Source organism: Lynx canadensis, chromosome E1 (genome assembly GCF_007474595.2).
Source record: "Lynx canadensis isolate LIC74 chromosome E1, mLynCan4.pri.v2, whole genome shotgun sequence".
In the NCBI taxonomy this organism is placed as follows: domain Eukaryota; kingdom Metazoa; phylum Chordata; class Mammalia; order Carnivora; family Felidae; genus Lynx; species Lynx canadensis.
In genome coordinates, this window is record NC_044316.2 from 58,667,478 (window position 1) to 58,683,915 (window position 16,438).

Below are 16,438 nucleotides of genomic sequence, written 5' to 3' on the forward strand. Positions count from 1 at the left end.
CATTCCTACCTGGTCTGCGGTTGTTTTTATCCTGTTCGTTTGCACACTGAACTTCTAGATAGTTCTGCCTGCAACTCACTTTCCGATGGCACGGCGTGCTTGTGCGGATGTGGTTTTGGGGGATGCGTCCAAGTTATCTCAATAAGATGTTCCCTGTCTGCCCCAGAACTGGATTTCCATTTATCGGTTACCCTCATCTTGTTTTATGGGGCCAACGAAAATTCAGCTGATTAGAGCGTTAGGACCCAGGACCCTGGCTCTGTCTCACTCCGAGCACAAATCCACGGTTCACCGATGACAAATCAGGAACGTTGACGTTTATTATTTTCTTCACTGTTAAACATGCAGATTCCAAATAGCAGAGTAGCAGGAATTAAGGCGAACAGGTAAGCGCCCAAACACGTCTACATACGGACTTCCTAGCAGTTCGCTGGGATTCACTCGTGTCATGTCAGCAGCAGGAAGGACTCCCCGTTTTCCTTGTTTCATTACTAACGATAGAGGTCAGTGTCCCTCCCTGATAACCGAGTGTGCTGTGTGCAGCCGTGGGAGGGACGTAAAGACAGAGCCCCATGCTGCCTGGCCTCACGGTCCCGGTGGGAACCACACGGTCGCACACGGACGTGTAGCAAACGGTGTGTGTGAGCCAGAGAAAGAAGGGCCCCGGCAGGAGTCGTGCGCGAGAGCTGGGCGCTTCCAGAACGCGCGGGCGGGGATGCTGCCCTCTGCGTCCCGAGCCCCTGCTCCCACATGGGCCATCTCCGTGCGGGCCAGCCCTTCAGACCCCCACACGGGGACCCACAGCCTCTGTCAGATTAGTTCACGCTGCCTTGGTGGTGGAAGCGAACTTGGAAACCTCGCGTACATGTGAGCCCTGTCTCGAGCCTCCTCTGCGACACCCTTACTTTACGGGGAGCATCCTGGCCTGTATAGAGGGGACGTGGGAGGGGAAGGCCACGTGGCTGGACCCTGACCTGCGCCTCAGCACAGGGTTCTCAAACTGTCTGCGGAAGGACAGGGGCGCTCCCCTTGGGTTAGTTTGCTTACAGGCGTGGGAAATGTGGACAGTCTGGAAAAACTTGTGTTGTGAATTTCACCATCCCGAAGCCTTCATGTTTATGCATCCGCTGATACCTTTGGGACTGCGAGATACGGCCCGTCTCCAAGGGTCTCGTGTGGTTGATTACAGACCACTCCCGTGTGCAACGGGCCGCACGTCCCCACTGGTGTCTTCACCTCGACGCCTCATTCTCCTTTGAAGGATCAGGAAGCCTCTTGTCCTTGGAAGCCGCTTGCGGTCCTCAGGCCTTCTAGCTGCTTCCTGTCCCTGCTGCTCTCTCCCCGCTGCTCTTCACACCCAACGGGGATGCTTCCCCGGCAGCAGGTGCGCAGAGTGCCGTGCGGGCACGGGTGGCACCGGCCCGGCCCCGGCACTGTGTGTGCTCCGCGTTCTGACTGCTGCTTTCTTCGGGTGACGTCACTGTTACTTTTTATTTAGCTTTTTTTTTTTTTTTTTTTAGTTTTTTTTTTTCAACGTTTATTTATTTTTGGGACAGAGAGAGACAGAGCATGAACGGGGGAGGGGCAGAGAGAGAGGGAGACACAGAATCGGAAACAGGCTCCAGGCTCCGAGCCATCCGCCCAGAGCCTGACGCGGGGCTCGAACTCACGGACCGCGAGATCGTGACCTGGCTGAAGTCGGACGCTTAACCGACTGCGCCACCCAGGCGCCCCGCTTTTTATTTAGCTTTTTAAGTAAAGTTTTAAAAGTTCATCCAAGTAATAAACATACACGTTACTTTTAAAAGTCAGCGCGTAATCCCTACCTAGCAGCAAACCCTTTTAGCTGTGTTTCTCTAGGAGATACGGCCGTCTTTTTATGGGGCATTCTTACGCTGCTCTTTATTGACTTACCAATTTGGGGCATCGTTTTGACGTCCTCGTGTGGCGTTAGAGATTCCATGCACGTCACGTCCCCTCCGTCTTCCGGTGTGGTTCTAGATTTACTCAGTCAGTCTTCACTGGGAATTCACCACCGAATAGATATGAAGTAGGCCCCTCGGGTGAGCCCCACATGCCCGTCTCCCAGCTTCAGCATCACCACATGGCTTCGTTTCTGCGCTTAGGTCGGCTGGGCATTAGAACTGGTTTTGATGAAATAAAATCAGAAATCCAGGAGATGTGTGTCTGGGTATGACTGTGGGCTTTGTGGGGTAGCTCCCCCACCCTTCGGCCTCCCCATTCCAATCAGACAGATCGTGGAGGGTGTCTGGGGGCGTGGGAGGGCTGGACCCTCGTGGTTTTCGTTTCTCTGTGTTCCTGGCCCTTCTTGTGTGGTCGTGTCTCCATGAGAATGTCAGCGGCAGTTTCTTGGAAGCAGTAAATAGCCTGTTATATTTATGGGAAACGCATTGGATTTGGCGGTAAACTCAGGGAGAACAGATATACTAAGAATGTTGGTGTCAGGGCACCCGGCCAGCTCAGTAAGCGTGCCACTCGGTCTCGGGGTCATGAGTTCGGTGCCGTGTCGCACGTAGAACTTGCTTAAAAAACGGTAAGAAAAGACTGTTGGTGTATCTACCCAAGTGGGAACATCTTTCCGTGTTTCAAGCCTCCTTCATATTTTCCAGGAGAATTTTTAAAAATTTCCTCATCTGGGTTTTTTTATGTTTCACGTCGTTTACTTCTGTGTGCTCAATCTTCTTTTCTGCTTTAGAAATGGGCATTCCGTACGTTTACGTCCTGTAACTGTTCACTGTCGTGTGTATAAGGGCTGTTGATGTTTGTAGGTTCATCTTAGGTCCTGCTGATTCGGGGGGGCCCTTGGCCTCGACGGGTGAGGGTCCAGGCAGGAGCAGGTGGGGGCTGAGCCGGGCCGAGGTGGCGAGGGGGAGGGGCCGTCGGGGTCCTTCCTCCGTCTTCCTTTTCTGTCTGCGGTTCTCTTGCTGCCTTATGCTGCAGCCTCCCGCAGAGAGTTCTTCCGGAAGGATTGAGTGTTTCTGAGAAATACCTCGCACCCCAGGGGCGGTGCGTTTTGCTCAGCGTGGCCGTGCGGCAGGCCTCTCCATCCCGTGGGACCGTCACGGTGGCTCCCAAGGAGCGTCTGTCGGGTGGGGGCACGTGCCCGGCAGCCTCTGAAAGAGCCATCGCCCGCTTTCAGGGGTGGAGAAGCTCGGGCTCGCGTGTGCGGGGTCACGCGCCGCTCAGAGCAGGAATGGGGGGGTGCGTCCCGGGTGCTCCCGCGAATCCACAGTGAGTTTCTCGATTTCTTCTCCCGCAACAGGCCCGGTACAAGCAGAGCCTCGACCCGACCGTGGATGAGGTGAAAAAGCTCTGCACGTCTTTACGCCGAAACGCCAAGGAGGAGCGGGTCCTCTTCCACTACAACGGCCACGGGGTGCCCAGGCCCACCGTGAACGGGGAGATCTGGGTCTTCAACAAGGTAGGAGCTCCGTCCGAGGTCCTTGGGAGCCCCGCCCGTGTCTCTCTCTGCCACAGAATGTTTCCGCGTGGGAGCTCGGCCACGGGTCCCATCCGTCCGTGGCTCCGCTGCTGTCTAGACCCTGCCTCTGCGGACCCGGATGTGGTCGGGCTGGACAGGGCGGCGGGCCCGCCGGGTGGCGGGGACCCGTGGGATCGTCTCCGTGTCAGCGGCGAGGCCTGGGCAGCAGGCTCGAGGTGCCGGCTCTCGTGCCCGCGTGGCGGGGCACCGTCTGGGCCACGCTGTCCGGTGTGGCCCTCGGGTGCGCTCTCCCCGCAGGAGGCAGGACTCGCACGGTCGACACGGTTTCTCAGGTCAGGCGGAGTCTTCCTTAGAGAACCCGCGATTTCCTGACGAAACAAAACGGTGCACGGGTTCCAGAGAGCGCCCACCGCGACACCTGTGGACGCGGCCTCTGCTCTGCCCTCCCCAGGGCGGTGCTCCCGCTTCCAGCTCCTCCAAGGCGACACCCCTTCCGCCATCTTCCTGGCCGCGAGCGGCGAGTGTCACGCCCACCCTGTGGTGGGGCGGCGGCTGCGTCCTCTCGGCTCGCGCGCGGTGTGAAAGGCAGCGCCTGGAAGGGTGCAGGGTTCGACGCCACGTGGCCACCGCCGGTTCAGAAGACGCGCCTTCAGAGCCCCTGTGCCCTCCTCAAGTGCAGCCTCCCTTGTCCCCGCCAGGATCCCAGTGGATCTCGAGTTTACCGCGACCGCGCTTTCCTTTACAGTGTCCCCACTCTTGTGTGGCTGTCCAGGCGTGTTGGTTTTGGGTGCGTTCTGGTTGACGAGACTGGGATCCTTCTGTGTCTGCCCCTCTCGCTCTGTGTCATGCTCTGAAGACCGGTCCCTGCTGTCCCTTCCCCCTTCCCCCAGTCCCCTGCCGCTGGCTGTGGGGACGTCCCGGGACCTGCTTGGTGCCTCCTGTGCAGACAAGCTTCTGAGTGGTTCTGTCGTCTTCCTGTCGCACACTGCCCAAGTGTCTTCCGTTCCCCACCTTCTTCCCCAGACTGTGGACAGGGTTTGTCCTTTCTGCACGGTGTGGGGGCCAGCGCGGGTCTCCCCGGTGGCCGTGCCCTCGAGCGCCCTCTGCCGTGCGTGCCGGCCGTGGAGGCTTCCTCTGCTCGAAGTGCCAGCTCCTCCATGTTTCACTGGGGTTGCTGCGTCCTCTTCTCACTGATTTGAAGGAATCCCTCGTCTTCTGGACAGCAGCCCTTTATCACTGTTAGGAATTGCGAACGTCCTCCCTGAAGTATGGCTTGGTGTCCCTTAACGGACAGGAGCTCTTTACGTCCAAGTGGTCAGCTTGGTCAGTCTTTCACTACGGTGCGGACGTCTTGTGTCTTTAAGAAGACTTTCCTCATGCCAAGATTTAAAAAGTATTCTTTTCTTTTTTTAAGTTTTCATTTTTTATTTATTTTGAGAGAGACAGAGTGCAAAATGGGGAGGGGCAGGGTGACAGAGAGAGAGAGAGAGAGAGAGAGAGAGAGAATATCCCAAGTAGGCTCTGCAGAGTTCACACAGAACCCAGCATGGGGCTCGAACTCACAAAACCGCGACACCATGACCTGAGCCAAAATCAAGAGTCGGTCGCTCACCTGCCCGAGCCCCCAGGCGTCCCCAAAAGTATTCTCTGTGTTCTTCCACAAGGGTTGTATTTTCGTCCATTACATTTAGGTCTCTAATCTACCTGAAAGTGACTTTGTACATACCGTTACGTAGGAGTTCATATCCTTTTCCCCCCTCCAGTGGATACCTACCTGTTCCGTTACTATTTAATGCCGTCTTTGAACGAAATCGAGTTTCCATAGTGTGTGGGCGTGTTTCTGAGCTCTGTTCTCCATGGGTCCTGCCTCTGTGCCAGAAAACTATTTTAATGAGCGTAGGTTTCCAGTGATTCCTGGTGTTTGGGAAAGCGAATTCCTCCTCTTTGTTCTTCTTCAGTCGCGTCTTGGCTGTTCTTGGTGCTTTGATCATCCAGGAGACTGTTGAACCAATTTGTAAATCAGTGGATTAATGATGGGGGAGACTCAGCGTTTTTACAATGTTGAGTCTACCAAACTGTGTTCTTTTTTAGGTGTCTTTCAGTAGTATTTCACAATTTCATACAAGTTTGCATCGTTTGTTAGATATATTCCTAGATTCTCCATATTAAAAAAAAATTTTTTTTTAATATTTTTATTTATTTTTGAGACAGAGACAGAGCATGAGCAGGGGAGGGGCAGAGAGAGAGGGAGACACAGAATCCAAAGCAGGCTCCAGGCTCTGAGCTGTCAGCACAGAGCCCGACACGGGGCTCAAACTCACGGACTGTGAGATCATGACCCGAGCCAAAGTCGGACGCTCAACCGACTGCCACCCAGGCACCCCGATTCTGTATATTTTTGATGTTACAAATGTTTACTATAAAACCTGTGTTCTGTAAGTTTTTGCCAAGGAGTATGGAAAGGCCGTTGATTTTTGTACATTACTTTTATGTTTATCAGTTTTGCTCTTCTCTTACTGTTTCTTATAATTTATCTGTACACACTTTTTTGTTTTCTTAGTAGATATCTGGTGGGTATAAAATAACAAATAACAAGAAACTTAGCATCGATTCTGTAGTATCATTTACTACAGACAGCATGTCCACATGCTTCCGACCATCTCAAAACTGTGTTGTTTTTTTTTAATTTTTTTTTTTAACGTTTATTTATTTTTGGGACAGAGAGAGACAGAGCATGAACGGGGGAGGGGAAGAGAGAGAGGGAGACACAGAATCGGAAGCAGGCTCCGGGCTCTCAGCCATCAGCCCAGAGCCCGACGCGGGGCTCGAACTCACGGACCGCGGGATCTTGACCTGAGCTGAAGTCGGACGCTTAACCTACTGAGCCACCCAGGCGCCCCTCAAAGCTGTGTTTTAATAAGCAGAGTTTGTTTGTTGGTTTTTTTTGGGATCCAGGATCCAGTCCAGGTTCACACACTGCCTCCGCGGATATAGACCCTTCTTTGCGTTTTTTCCAAGCGTAATTATTTTATTACTGTCTTTTTGTAGTGGGTTACTATAGTTACACATTGGTCTTTTAATAAATTATTATTACTAATAGACTTCAGTTTTTGGAGCAGGTTTAGTTTTATAGAGGAATTGAGAAGGAGACTTTGCCTGCACTCTCCCTGCCTCCCCCGCCCTCAGTTTCCATCGTTAAGGTCTGGCTTTGGTGTGGGACATTTGCCGCAGTTCGTGATCCGGTATTGGTCCAGTGTTATTAACTAGCTTCCAATGCAGCATTGATCCAGTGTCATTCGCTAACGTCCATAGTTCACGTTAGATCACTCTGCGTCGTACGTGCTCTGGGTTTTGCCGGATTCGTCGTGGCACGCACTCACCATTACGGTGCCCTGCAGGGTAGTCTGACTGCCCTAAGAATCCCGTGCTCTACTGTTCGCCCCTCCTGCCTCCCCTCCCCGCCCCGGCAACCACGGCCGTCCACTGTCTCTGTAGGTTTACCTTTTCCAGAGTGACATTTAGTTGGCATCGTACACTGTGTAGCCTTCTAAGGTTGGCTGTTTTCAGCAAGGAGTGTGTTTCTGTGGCTTGATAGCTCATTTCTCTTTACCACTGAGTAACGCTTCATTATCTGGATGGACCACTATTGAAGGACATCTTGCTCGCTTCTCGTTTTTCTTGGCTGTTGTGAATAACGCTGTTATAAACCTGTGTGTGCGGGTCTTTGCGTAGATGTAAGGTTTATGCTAATTCGAGTAAATACCTAGGAGTGCCATTGCTGGATCAGATGGTCTGTTCGGCTTTCTAAGAAATGGCCAAATTGTCCTCCGGAGGGGCTCCATCAGTTCGCCTTCCCAGCCGCAACGAAAGAGAGTTCCTGTCCCCCCCCATCCCACCTCCAGCGTGTTGTTGCCAGTGGTTGGATGTCGGCCCTTCTCATCAGGTGCTGTCTCATTGCTGTCAATGTGCTATCAGCTGCTAGCTCAGCGGTGCTATCTCGTTGTTGTTTCAACTTGCCTTTGCTTAATGACCTGGTGTGGAGTCTTCCCAGGTGCTTAGGGGCCATCTGTAGCCGTCTTTACCCGTATCTTTGGCCCACTTTTCAACAGGGCTGTTTTCTCAGTCACTTTTTAGAATTCGTGTTGCAGTTTAGATACAGGTCCTTTATCAGATGTGTGTTTTGTAAAGACTTCCTCCCCCTCTGTGACCGACTCCTGTTTCCATTCACTCAACAGTGCACGTTGTGTTTTCCGTGAACCCAGACCCGTTTTCTCTACAGTGTCCCACATTCTAGTTTAATCTGGCTTTTTTCATAAGTTTATATCACGCTGGATTGAAAGCAAGACCAAACTTTGCGTGTCGTGCAAATAACTAGTCGTAAGAGCGCTGAGGGGGCCAAAGTACTAATCAGGAAACGGATTTTGAGACACGAGTGTTGCCAGAGGTGAAGAGGGACATTTCACAATGACAAACGGTTAGGTCATCAGAAAGACGTAAACTGTCTTGGATATGTATGTGCTTGATAGGAGAGTTCAAAATACATACAGCAAGATTGCCAGGAGCAAAGAGAGGAAGCAACCAACCCATAATTCCGGTTGGGGCTTTGGATAACCGTCTGTCAGTAATTGGTAGGTTAAAACTAAGATTGACGATTAATAGTTTTCTCACAAAGAAAACTCCAGACATAATGTATTTTTTCTGGTGGGGAAGAAATCAGTTACTGATAGAAAAGACTGGAACGGTACTGTCAGTCGCTGTGAATCAGTGAATATAACGCCTGTGCCCAACGGCTGCGCGGTGCACATGTCAGGTGCAGGGGGGTGTCCTCCGAGAATGGCATGTCTCCATGAGGTCTGAAGGACTGAAATCATACAGAATCTATTCTGTGACTACAGAAGCTGGCCTCGTAGCATATCTGGAAAATCCTCAAACATTTGGAAACTGAATGACTCGTGTCAAAAAAAGATATGAGAAAGGAAAGGAAAGGAGAGTCCAAATGGAAGAATAACGAAAATAAGACTTGCCAGAATTTGCGGGATGCGGTTAACGCAGTGCACGCATGGGGACGTATGCCCTTAAATCTTTTTGCAGGAAGGTGTAAAGTTAAAATCTCAGTCTCTCCTTTAAGAGACTAGAAAACGATGAACACACTAAACTCACAGCAAGCAGAAGGAAGGAAGTAACGGCACAAATCAGTAAAATAGAGAACGAGCAGCGGAGAGAGCTAACGTAGCTCACTTTTTTTTTTTTTTAAACTGACACGTCTCCAGCAAACAGATCAAGAGAACAGAGAGGACACAATCCACACTTAGAAATGAAAGAGCCGACGTCCCCACATATCCTACAGATGTCAAATACACGAGGACATAGTAACATTTTATACCGTTAAACTTAACAAATTGGATGGGACATGCCTTACAAAATGCGACTTGTCAAAAGTGACCCAGGGGCACCTGGGTGGCCAGTCGGTTACTCTTGATTTCAGCTCGGGTGGTGGTGTCGCAGTTGTGAGATGGAACCCCGCGTCAGCTCTGCCCCCACATCTCCGTCTCTCTGTCTCTGCGCCTCCCCCACTCGTGCACGTGCACAGGTACGTGCGTGCGCGCTCTCTCTCTCTCTCTCTCTCTCTCTCAAAAAAACCCCAAAATCCCAGAATGAACTAGAAAGCCTGAATAGCCCTGTATCGATCAAAGAAATCGAATTTGTAGTTGAAATTCTACTTACAGATTGACTCCTGGATGAATGGATATTTTTCTTTTTTTTTTTTAAACGTTTATTTATTTTTGAGACAGAGACAGAGCATGAACGGGGGAGGGTCAGAGAGAGAGGGAGACACAGAATCGGAAACAGGCTCCAGGCTCTGAGCTGTCAGCACAGAGCCCGACGCGGGGCTCGAACTCACGGACCGTGAGATCATGACCTGAGCCGAAGTCGGCCGCTTAACCGACGGAGCCACCCAGGCGCCCCTGGATATTCTTCTTTCAGTATCGTCTTACTAGCAAAATATTTCCTGATTCGTGAAGTGTAAGGTGTACGGGTGGTGCCAGAACTGAGGAGCGGGTGCCCTGTGTCTGTACCGCGTGCCCGCGCTGCCTACGCTGGGGACTCTGAGGTGCGGGTCGCGGACCCACAGCAGCAGCAGCAGCCGGGTCTTGGAACTTAGGAGAAATGCCGGCGATCGGCCCCACGCGCTCCATAAATCTGGTTTTCAAATGGTACAGGGCAGCAGAGAAATCGGTTAAGATTTTATATCTCTTAACACCAAGGGAATCACGTATTTTTTTTTTTTTTAAACCTTCAAGCTCTTATAAAGAAATAGTCCGAAGTCTTCCAGCGCTTCTGAAGAAACAGAATTTTTACTGACGGTCTTCCTTCAACTATTGCAGACAAACAGAAAGCGCCAGAAATCCTCAGAAAAGACAAGTCAAGTTTACGATGAAATTAACAGCTTTGTTTTTTTCTTTTTTTTTTTTTTTCTTTGCTGCTCTCAATATGGATAAAGTAACAAAACAAACGCTACAGGGGACCTGGCACAAATGTTGCTCTTTACAAATTACAAGTGTATGTTTTTGATAATTATGCATTGAAAGGCCTTTGTGGTCCATTTCTCAGCAGGATCAGTAACGAACTGTACGTAAGGCAGAATCAGAATGTCACTGTTTGATGGAGACATGCAGGTTCAAAAACCAGGGACTTCTATTATTTAAATAATACTTATTTAGAATTACTCGGGGAGTGACCGGTTATTTAACTGTAATCAAGGAAAGGCAGAGGAAGTGGCAACAAAGCCACCGCGGCTTCGGCCTTAAGGATTCTGAGGGACGGGAAGTTTGCTCGTGGCTCAGGCCGCACCGCCGACCGCCGCACCCGCTGGTCAAGCCCTGTTCTTCGACCCCTGCCGCGCCCGGGCCGGCCCCTCCCGCTCCTGGGCGGCCTCTGGAAAGAAGTCCTGTCCTCGGAGGACAGCCGCACACATTACCCCACAGGGCGGGGACGCGGGATGACCGTCCAGATGCAGCCGCCGGCTCTGTCTCTGGGCTCACGGGGAAGTGCGGCCCCGGCAGCAATCCTGGAAGGCCCGCAGGAGGAGGCCACGTCAGTGTGGCTGGGACTTCTGACCCACACTTGGAGACTTTGGCAGAAGGTGCACCGAGCGTCTTCTCCGAAACGGGGATGGCTTCTCTGGAGGCGCGCTGCTGTCCCCGGAAACCCCGCGCCCTTCTCTCCCGGCCCTTGTTCTGCTGCTGCCTCTGCCACTGACTCGCCCGAGAAGACAGTCTGATGAAGCAAGGGGGCTTTTTTTTTTTTTTTTTTTAATGTTTAATATAACCTGACAGATAAAATGGATTGTAATGAATAAATTGTCCGAACCCTATTTGTATTTCTTTGTTTGAAATGAAAACATGGCCTCGAATACGTTTTTTCAAGAGAAAGGAGAGAGGCTCTGGTGAGGAATTCTCGCTACTTGTGGCTTTGATGGGGGGGGGGGGGTGGAGAGCCAAGCCCCTGCCCGAAAGCCTCGGGGTGCTCCGGGCGCCCTCTGTGCACGGGGGGGGGGAGCCTTGCACTTGTGCAGCGCGTCCAGGGTGGTTCCACCGAGACGACGTGGGAACGTGCCGTGGGACCAGAGAAACGGTTGTGCTCTGAATGCTGTTCTTCCACAGCTGTGTCTGCGGTGGTGCAGGCCGCCCTTCGGGGGTTTGCAGGGCGGGAGCTCTGGCCTGAAGCTTGACCAGCCGCCCGGGGTCTTTCTGAGATGGGAATGAGGTCTGTATGCTCACGAACTGAGAAGACTTGGTTCTCAAAGGCCGTTTTCCTCAATGCGATCGAACAGCGCTGATTTTCTTACTTCCCGGTGGGTCCACACTTCCACGTTTCTGCACACACAGCTGACGCGTAGGAGCCGGCCCCTCCTCAGAGGCAGCGTGGGTGCGCGTGCCGCGTGCAAGCCTCCCTCGGCGGTGGGCGTCCCCGTGGTCTGTCTCCGATGAGAGTCCCTCCGTAACTAACAGTTGTGAAGCGGAAACAGTTTGGAGAGTCCGAGGTTTCTCGCGACGCTGCCCCCCTCGGATGAGCATCAGAAGATGGGGAAGGTTCTGGCCCCCAGAGGGACTGGGTGGCCGAGGACCCGCTAGAAGCCTGTCATTGGCGGCCGGCGGTCACAGGGAGTGGAAGGAAAAATCATGATTTCCTAGTACGTTAGAGCTACAGTATTTTAGCGAATTGCCATTAGTTAACCTTGTATCTCAAACATTTTTCAAGAAACTTTTGACTTGGGAGAAATATAAAGTTTAGATTTTAGCTCAGAAGGCAAGGCCTGAGAACACGGTCTGCTGAAATGTATTTTACGTCACGCCTCTGTGCTGGGTTGGGGCCTTGTCGGCCTGTCCCCGGAAGGCACTTTCCCGACGGTCAGGCGGATGAAGCGGTGACGGCAGTGCAGTCAGGACCCTGCCAGCTGTATTTGGCCGCTCCCCGCTGAGCCGAGGACATTGTGGGCGGCAAATAAACGGCACACAGCGTGTTGCCAGCAGGTAAAAACGCGATGAATTCCCAGGGGTGTGGGGATGTCCCTGCCCAGTTAAAGGGTTCTCTTTGCCCTTCTCCCCCCACCCCAGCAGCGGGGGCTGCACGTCAGCAGGGGCAGGGTGGGTGCTGGGGAGTGGGCGCAGAGAGGGTCTCTCTTCCCCACCGTCCCCGGAGGCCCTTACGCCCTTTCCGCTCTGCCTGTCGGAGAGCTTGCGGAAGCCTTCTTCTGCAGGTGGCGCGTGATGCCTGCTGGTTATAAATATTAGAAGGATGTGGGAGTGTATTATCGTAAACCCTGGAGATGACCCTTTTCCTTCCTCTTAACAGTTTGAGTGCGTCTTGTCTTGTCAGAAAACACAAGTAATTTCTGTTGTGAAAGATTCCAAGAGCACACAGGTACCAAAGGAGCAGGAGTAACACAGCTCTGTCCCTAAACGCGCACCTGCACCGCCCGGCCCGAGAAGACCACCCTTCGTGGTTCAGTGCTGTCCTGTCGGTGCCACTGATCTGGGCCGCCCGTCCCACGGACACGGAGTTCTCGTGCGTCCGTTTGTGCGTCACACACACAGCCCTTTCCTTTTCTTCCCACAACATGGGACTGTCGTCTGTGCGACGTTCTAAGACTTGCACCTTCGAAATCATGGCAAGCCTGGGGTGTCTCTCCACGTCAGCACCCACCAGCCAGCTCAGTCTCCAAGCGCCGCGCGGCTTGAAGTGCCACGTGCCACAGTGTGGATGTATGTGGGTCACTCCTGCGCTTACCTGGTGAGGAGGAGGGGGAGACAGAGCTTAGGCCAGCCGCCTCCTCCCTGCTGGCATTTAGATAGCTGGCAGGTTTTTACCAGCAAGAGTCCCGTACGTCCTCGCACGTACATTTCTCCGTGCGGATGCAACTTTTCCTGTGGGATGGACACGTGCGAGTCAAAGGCATGTACGTTTGAAACCTGCACGTGCTAGCGAACGGCTTTCTGAAAAAGCCTCCTTATCTACACGCCTGCCAACAATAAACCGATGCCCTGTGGAACACCTGCTGATCTGTTCATCTTTTACATTTCTTTCCGCTCTGCTGGATGAAGACAAACGCAGAGGCAGATAGATGGTTCTCGTTGTAATCTGTGTTTCCACGATCCATCCAGAGCGTGAAGCTCTCTCCCCAATCCTCCATCACACCCACTGCTTCTGCGGGTTGCACGTTTGTATCCTTTGCCTGTTTGCGTGTCTCTTGTTTCGTCTTCACTGGTCCGAGCAGAAGCTCACACACACGCGCCCTCCAAACATCCTGTCACGTGCGCGGTGCCCACTGTGTTCTCGAGTTGCTTGTCATTGGTGTGTGGCTTATCAGATTTATGTAATTTTTATCTTATTGTATTTCTCTTTAAGTCTTCTAAGTTTTGTGAATTAAGAGGCCTTTCTTGCACCAAAATAAATAAAAACCTTTTATTCTGTTTTTATGTTTAGTTTTAAAATCTATCTAGGGGTGCCTGGGTGGCTCAGTCAGTTGGGTGTCCGGCTTCGGCTCTGGTCGTGACCTCGTGGCTCGTGAGTTCGAGCCCCATGTTGGCCTCAGAGCCTGGAGCCTGCTTCGGATTCTGTGTCTCCCTCTCTCTCTGCCTCTCCCCCACTCACGCTCTCTCTCTCTCAAAAATAAACATTAAAAAAAAAAGAAAAATATATCTAGATTTTTTTTTGTACATAGAATCTCAGCAATATTGAATGGCTAGTTAGATTTTACAGTATCGCGTACTGAATCGTTCATTCTTCACGCAGTTAAAATGCCACCTTCGTTATAATTATATATGCGGGTCTATTTCTGGACTTTCTCTGTTGATTTGTTTTTCTCGTCCTCCCTAATACCATCCTGTAATTACCATAGATTTATAGCATATTTAATATCTGCCAGTGCGAGTCCCTACTCATTATTCTTCCTTTAAAAATGGTGTTTTTTTGTTTTTTTGTTTTTTTTTTTGCGCTATTCTTGTGCATTTCTCGTCTGCACTAACTTTAGAACCAGCTTGTCAAATTCCATCAAGGAACACTCTCGCTGGTATTTTGATTGGGCATGCACTCACTGCATAGATTCATTAGGGAAGCACTGACATCGTAGCATCCTCCGGTGAGAGTATTTAGAGACGGCGTTTCCAGCGTTCTCTCACGTAGTGGCAATGACGACCGGCAGGCCAGCAGAGGAGGGCGGGGTGGCGAGGCGACGTGGCACAGGATGTGTGTGCCCCTCCCGGGGTACAGGTGTCTGCTCCCTCGCGCACACGCACCCGTGTCCCCGGACGTGGCCTCATCCTGCGATCGACGGATCTGGTGCTGCGCTGTATGCGTCGAGAGAGCCTCCACCGGCCACCCTTGTGACAGACTTCCCTCGGGCCTCTTTGGTTTTCTGTCCTCCGTCCTGTTTTCCTGTTGCGTTTAAACAATCCTCCTGGCGCCACCAGAGGCCACGTTTGTGGCTCCACTGTAGGAAACACGGCCGCCTTCGCTGTCAGCGTGCAGAGTTGATTCCTGCTGGCGTCACCACTCACCTGTCCGTGCCGAGGAAGGGCGAATAAGCGAAGGTGTTCCGTGCAGAAGAATTGCTTAAACGGGTTGCCTTTGAGTGAGACTTGTGACCGTCTCTCTAAAGATGAGGAACGACCTTGTCTGCGTTTACCAGTAATCACTGGAGTGTTTTCGAGTACCGAGCGGTACAGGCTGTCCAGAAAAATATTGCTCTTAGCGGATTCACGTTAATAAGTTACTGTTGTGTGATTTTGCAAAATCAGAGGGCCGAATCCACTCGTATCCCCTCAGTGTGATTGTTTAAATCATCTGGAGGTTTAAGCGCTTACGGGTGTCTCTGAAGTAGAAGGTGCCGTGGGGAAAACACGCACATCGGAGGGGCCTCGGCAGCTCCCCAGAGCTCATCCCCCTGACAGGCGGGGCGCGCAGCAGTTCCATAAGCACACCCGGAAGCCACAGAGGCAACTGGTGTGCACGCACATCCTTTAAGTTTGCAAGAGGAGGCTGTGGTTTGGGTCCCAGGGGTGGGAGCAGAAGGTAAACGCTGGAGCCGGTGTGGTAGGACACATGCAGGGGAGTCCCCCTGCGGGGAGGGGCTCGCGTTCCCAGGACACGGCCAGCCGCTGGCACCTGCAGGGGAGCTCCGGGGCGGGGCCCTAGACCGTGACGGCCGCCCAGCACTCGCGCCCCCGGGCAGGTGGCGGGCGGCTGTTACTTGCAGCGTGTAGAAGCAGCAGCTCGAGACCGCCCCGACCACCAGGCCCCACGTGTCCTCCCTCCCTTGTGGCGCGGGTGTGGGTTGGCGGTCCAGTCCAGGAGGCCTAACTCCCACGCGCACCGTGTTTTGTTTTCCAGAACTACACGCAGTACATCCCTCTGTCTATCTATGACCTGCAGACGTGGATGGGCAGCCCGTCAATATTCGTCTACGACTGCTCCAACGCCGGCTTGATCGTCAAGTCCTTCAAACAGTTCGCCCTGCAGAGGGAGCAGGAGCTGGAGGTGAGGCCCTCGCGCCCCCGACGGGTGTCCGCTGCAGGCCGGGGCGCCTGTGGGGGTGGGGGCCGGACTCTCCGCAGGGCTCCCCTCGTTCTCCCACTGGGAGGGCTGTCCCAGCGCTCCGGGCAACGTGGGACATTCGATGACAGAGCTCGGGAGGTACTCGGCACAAACTTACGGGCGTATTTTTAACACCTCATTTTACTTGGTGTCATTTAAAAATTTTTTTTAATGTTTATTTTATTTTTGAGAGAGAGACAGAGACAGAGTGAGCAGGGAAGGGGCAGAGAGAGAGGGAGACACAGAGTCCAAAGCAGGCTCCAGGCCCCGAGCTGTCAGCACAGAGCCGGATGCGGGGCTCGAACTCACGAATCGTGAGGTCATGAGCTGAGCCGAAGTCGGACGCTCAACCGACTGAGCCCCCCAGGCGCCCTGCTTAGTGTCATTTCGAATGTGACCATTAGTTAAGTGCTGACATGACTAGAGCTGGTTTGTGCTCCAGTGGCCTCTGCCTCTGGGATAAATGTTAAAATAAAGCAGATTTTAGGAGAAACGGCCCCATATCTGGGCATAGCCATCAGTTCTACATCTTTGTTATTGTCCCTGGTGTGTGTGTGTGTGTGTGTGTGTGTGTGTGTGTGTGCGTGCGCATGTTTGTGCATGCACAGTTGTGGTTGCATGTGTGCACACGTTTGTGCACATATGTGCATGTGTGTTCGTGGTTGTGTTTGTGTGGGGTTGTTTGCGTGTGTGCATGGCTGTGTGTGTGCACATGTGTGCATATTGTGTTTGTGTGTGTGCACAGTGTGCATGTTGTGTTTGTGCGTGCGTGTGCGTGTGTGCCTGTTGTGTTTGTGTGTGCGCACGTGTGCGCGCGCGCACGTGTGTGTGTGCACACGTGTGTGTGCGTGTGTGCATGTTGTGTTTGTGTGTGCGCAC

The 16,438-nt window shown here is 52.5% G+C and overlaps 1 protein-coding gene across 1 annotated transcript in view; it reads left to right on the top strand.

Moving 5' to 3' along the window:
• The window catches only part of RPTOR (regulatory associated protein of MTOR complex 1), a 334,568-nt gene that overhangs the window by 135,415 nt on the left and 182,715 nt on the right, over nt 1-16,438 (top strand). Inside the window, 2 exon segments of the mRNA XM_030297026.1 lie at nt 3,284-3,442; nt 15,356-15,502. Coding sequence (XP_030152886.1) covers nt 3,284-3,442; nt 15,356-15,502 — 306 coding nt within the window.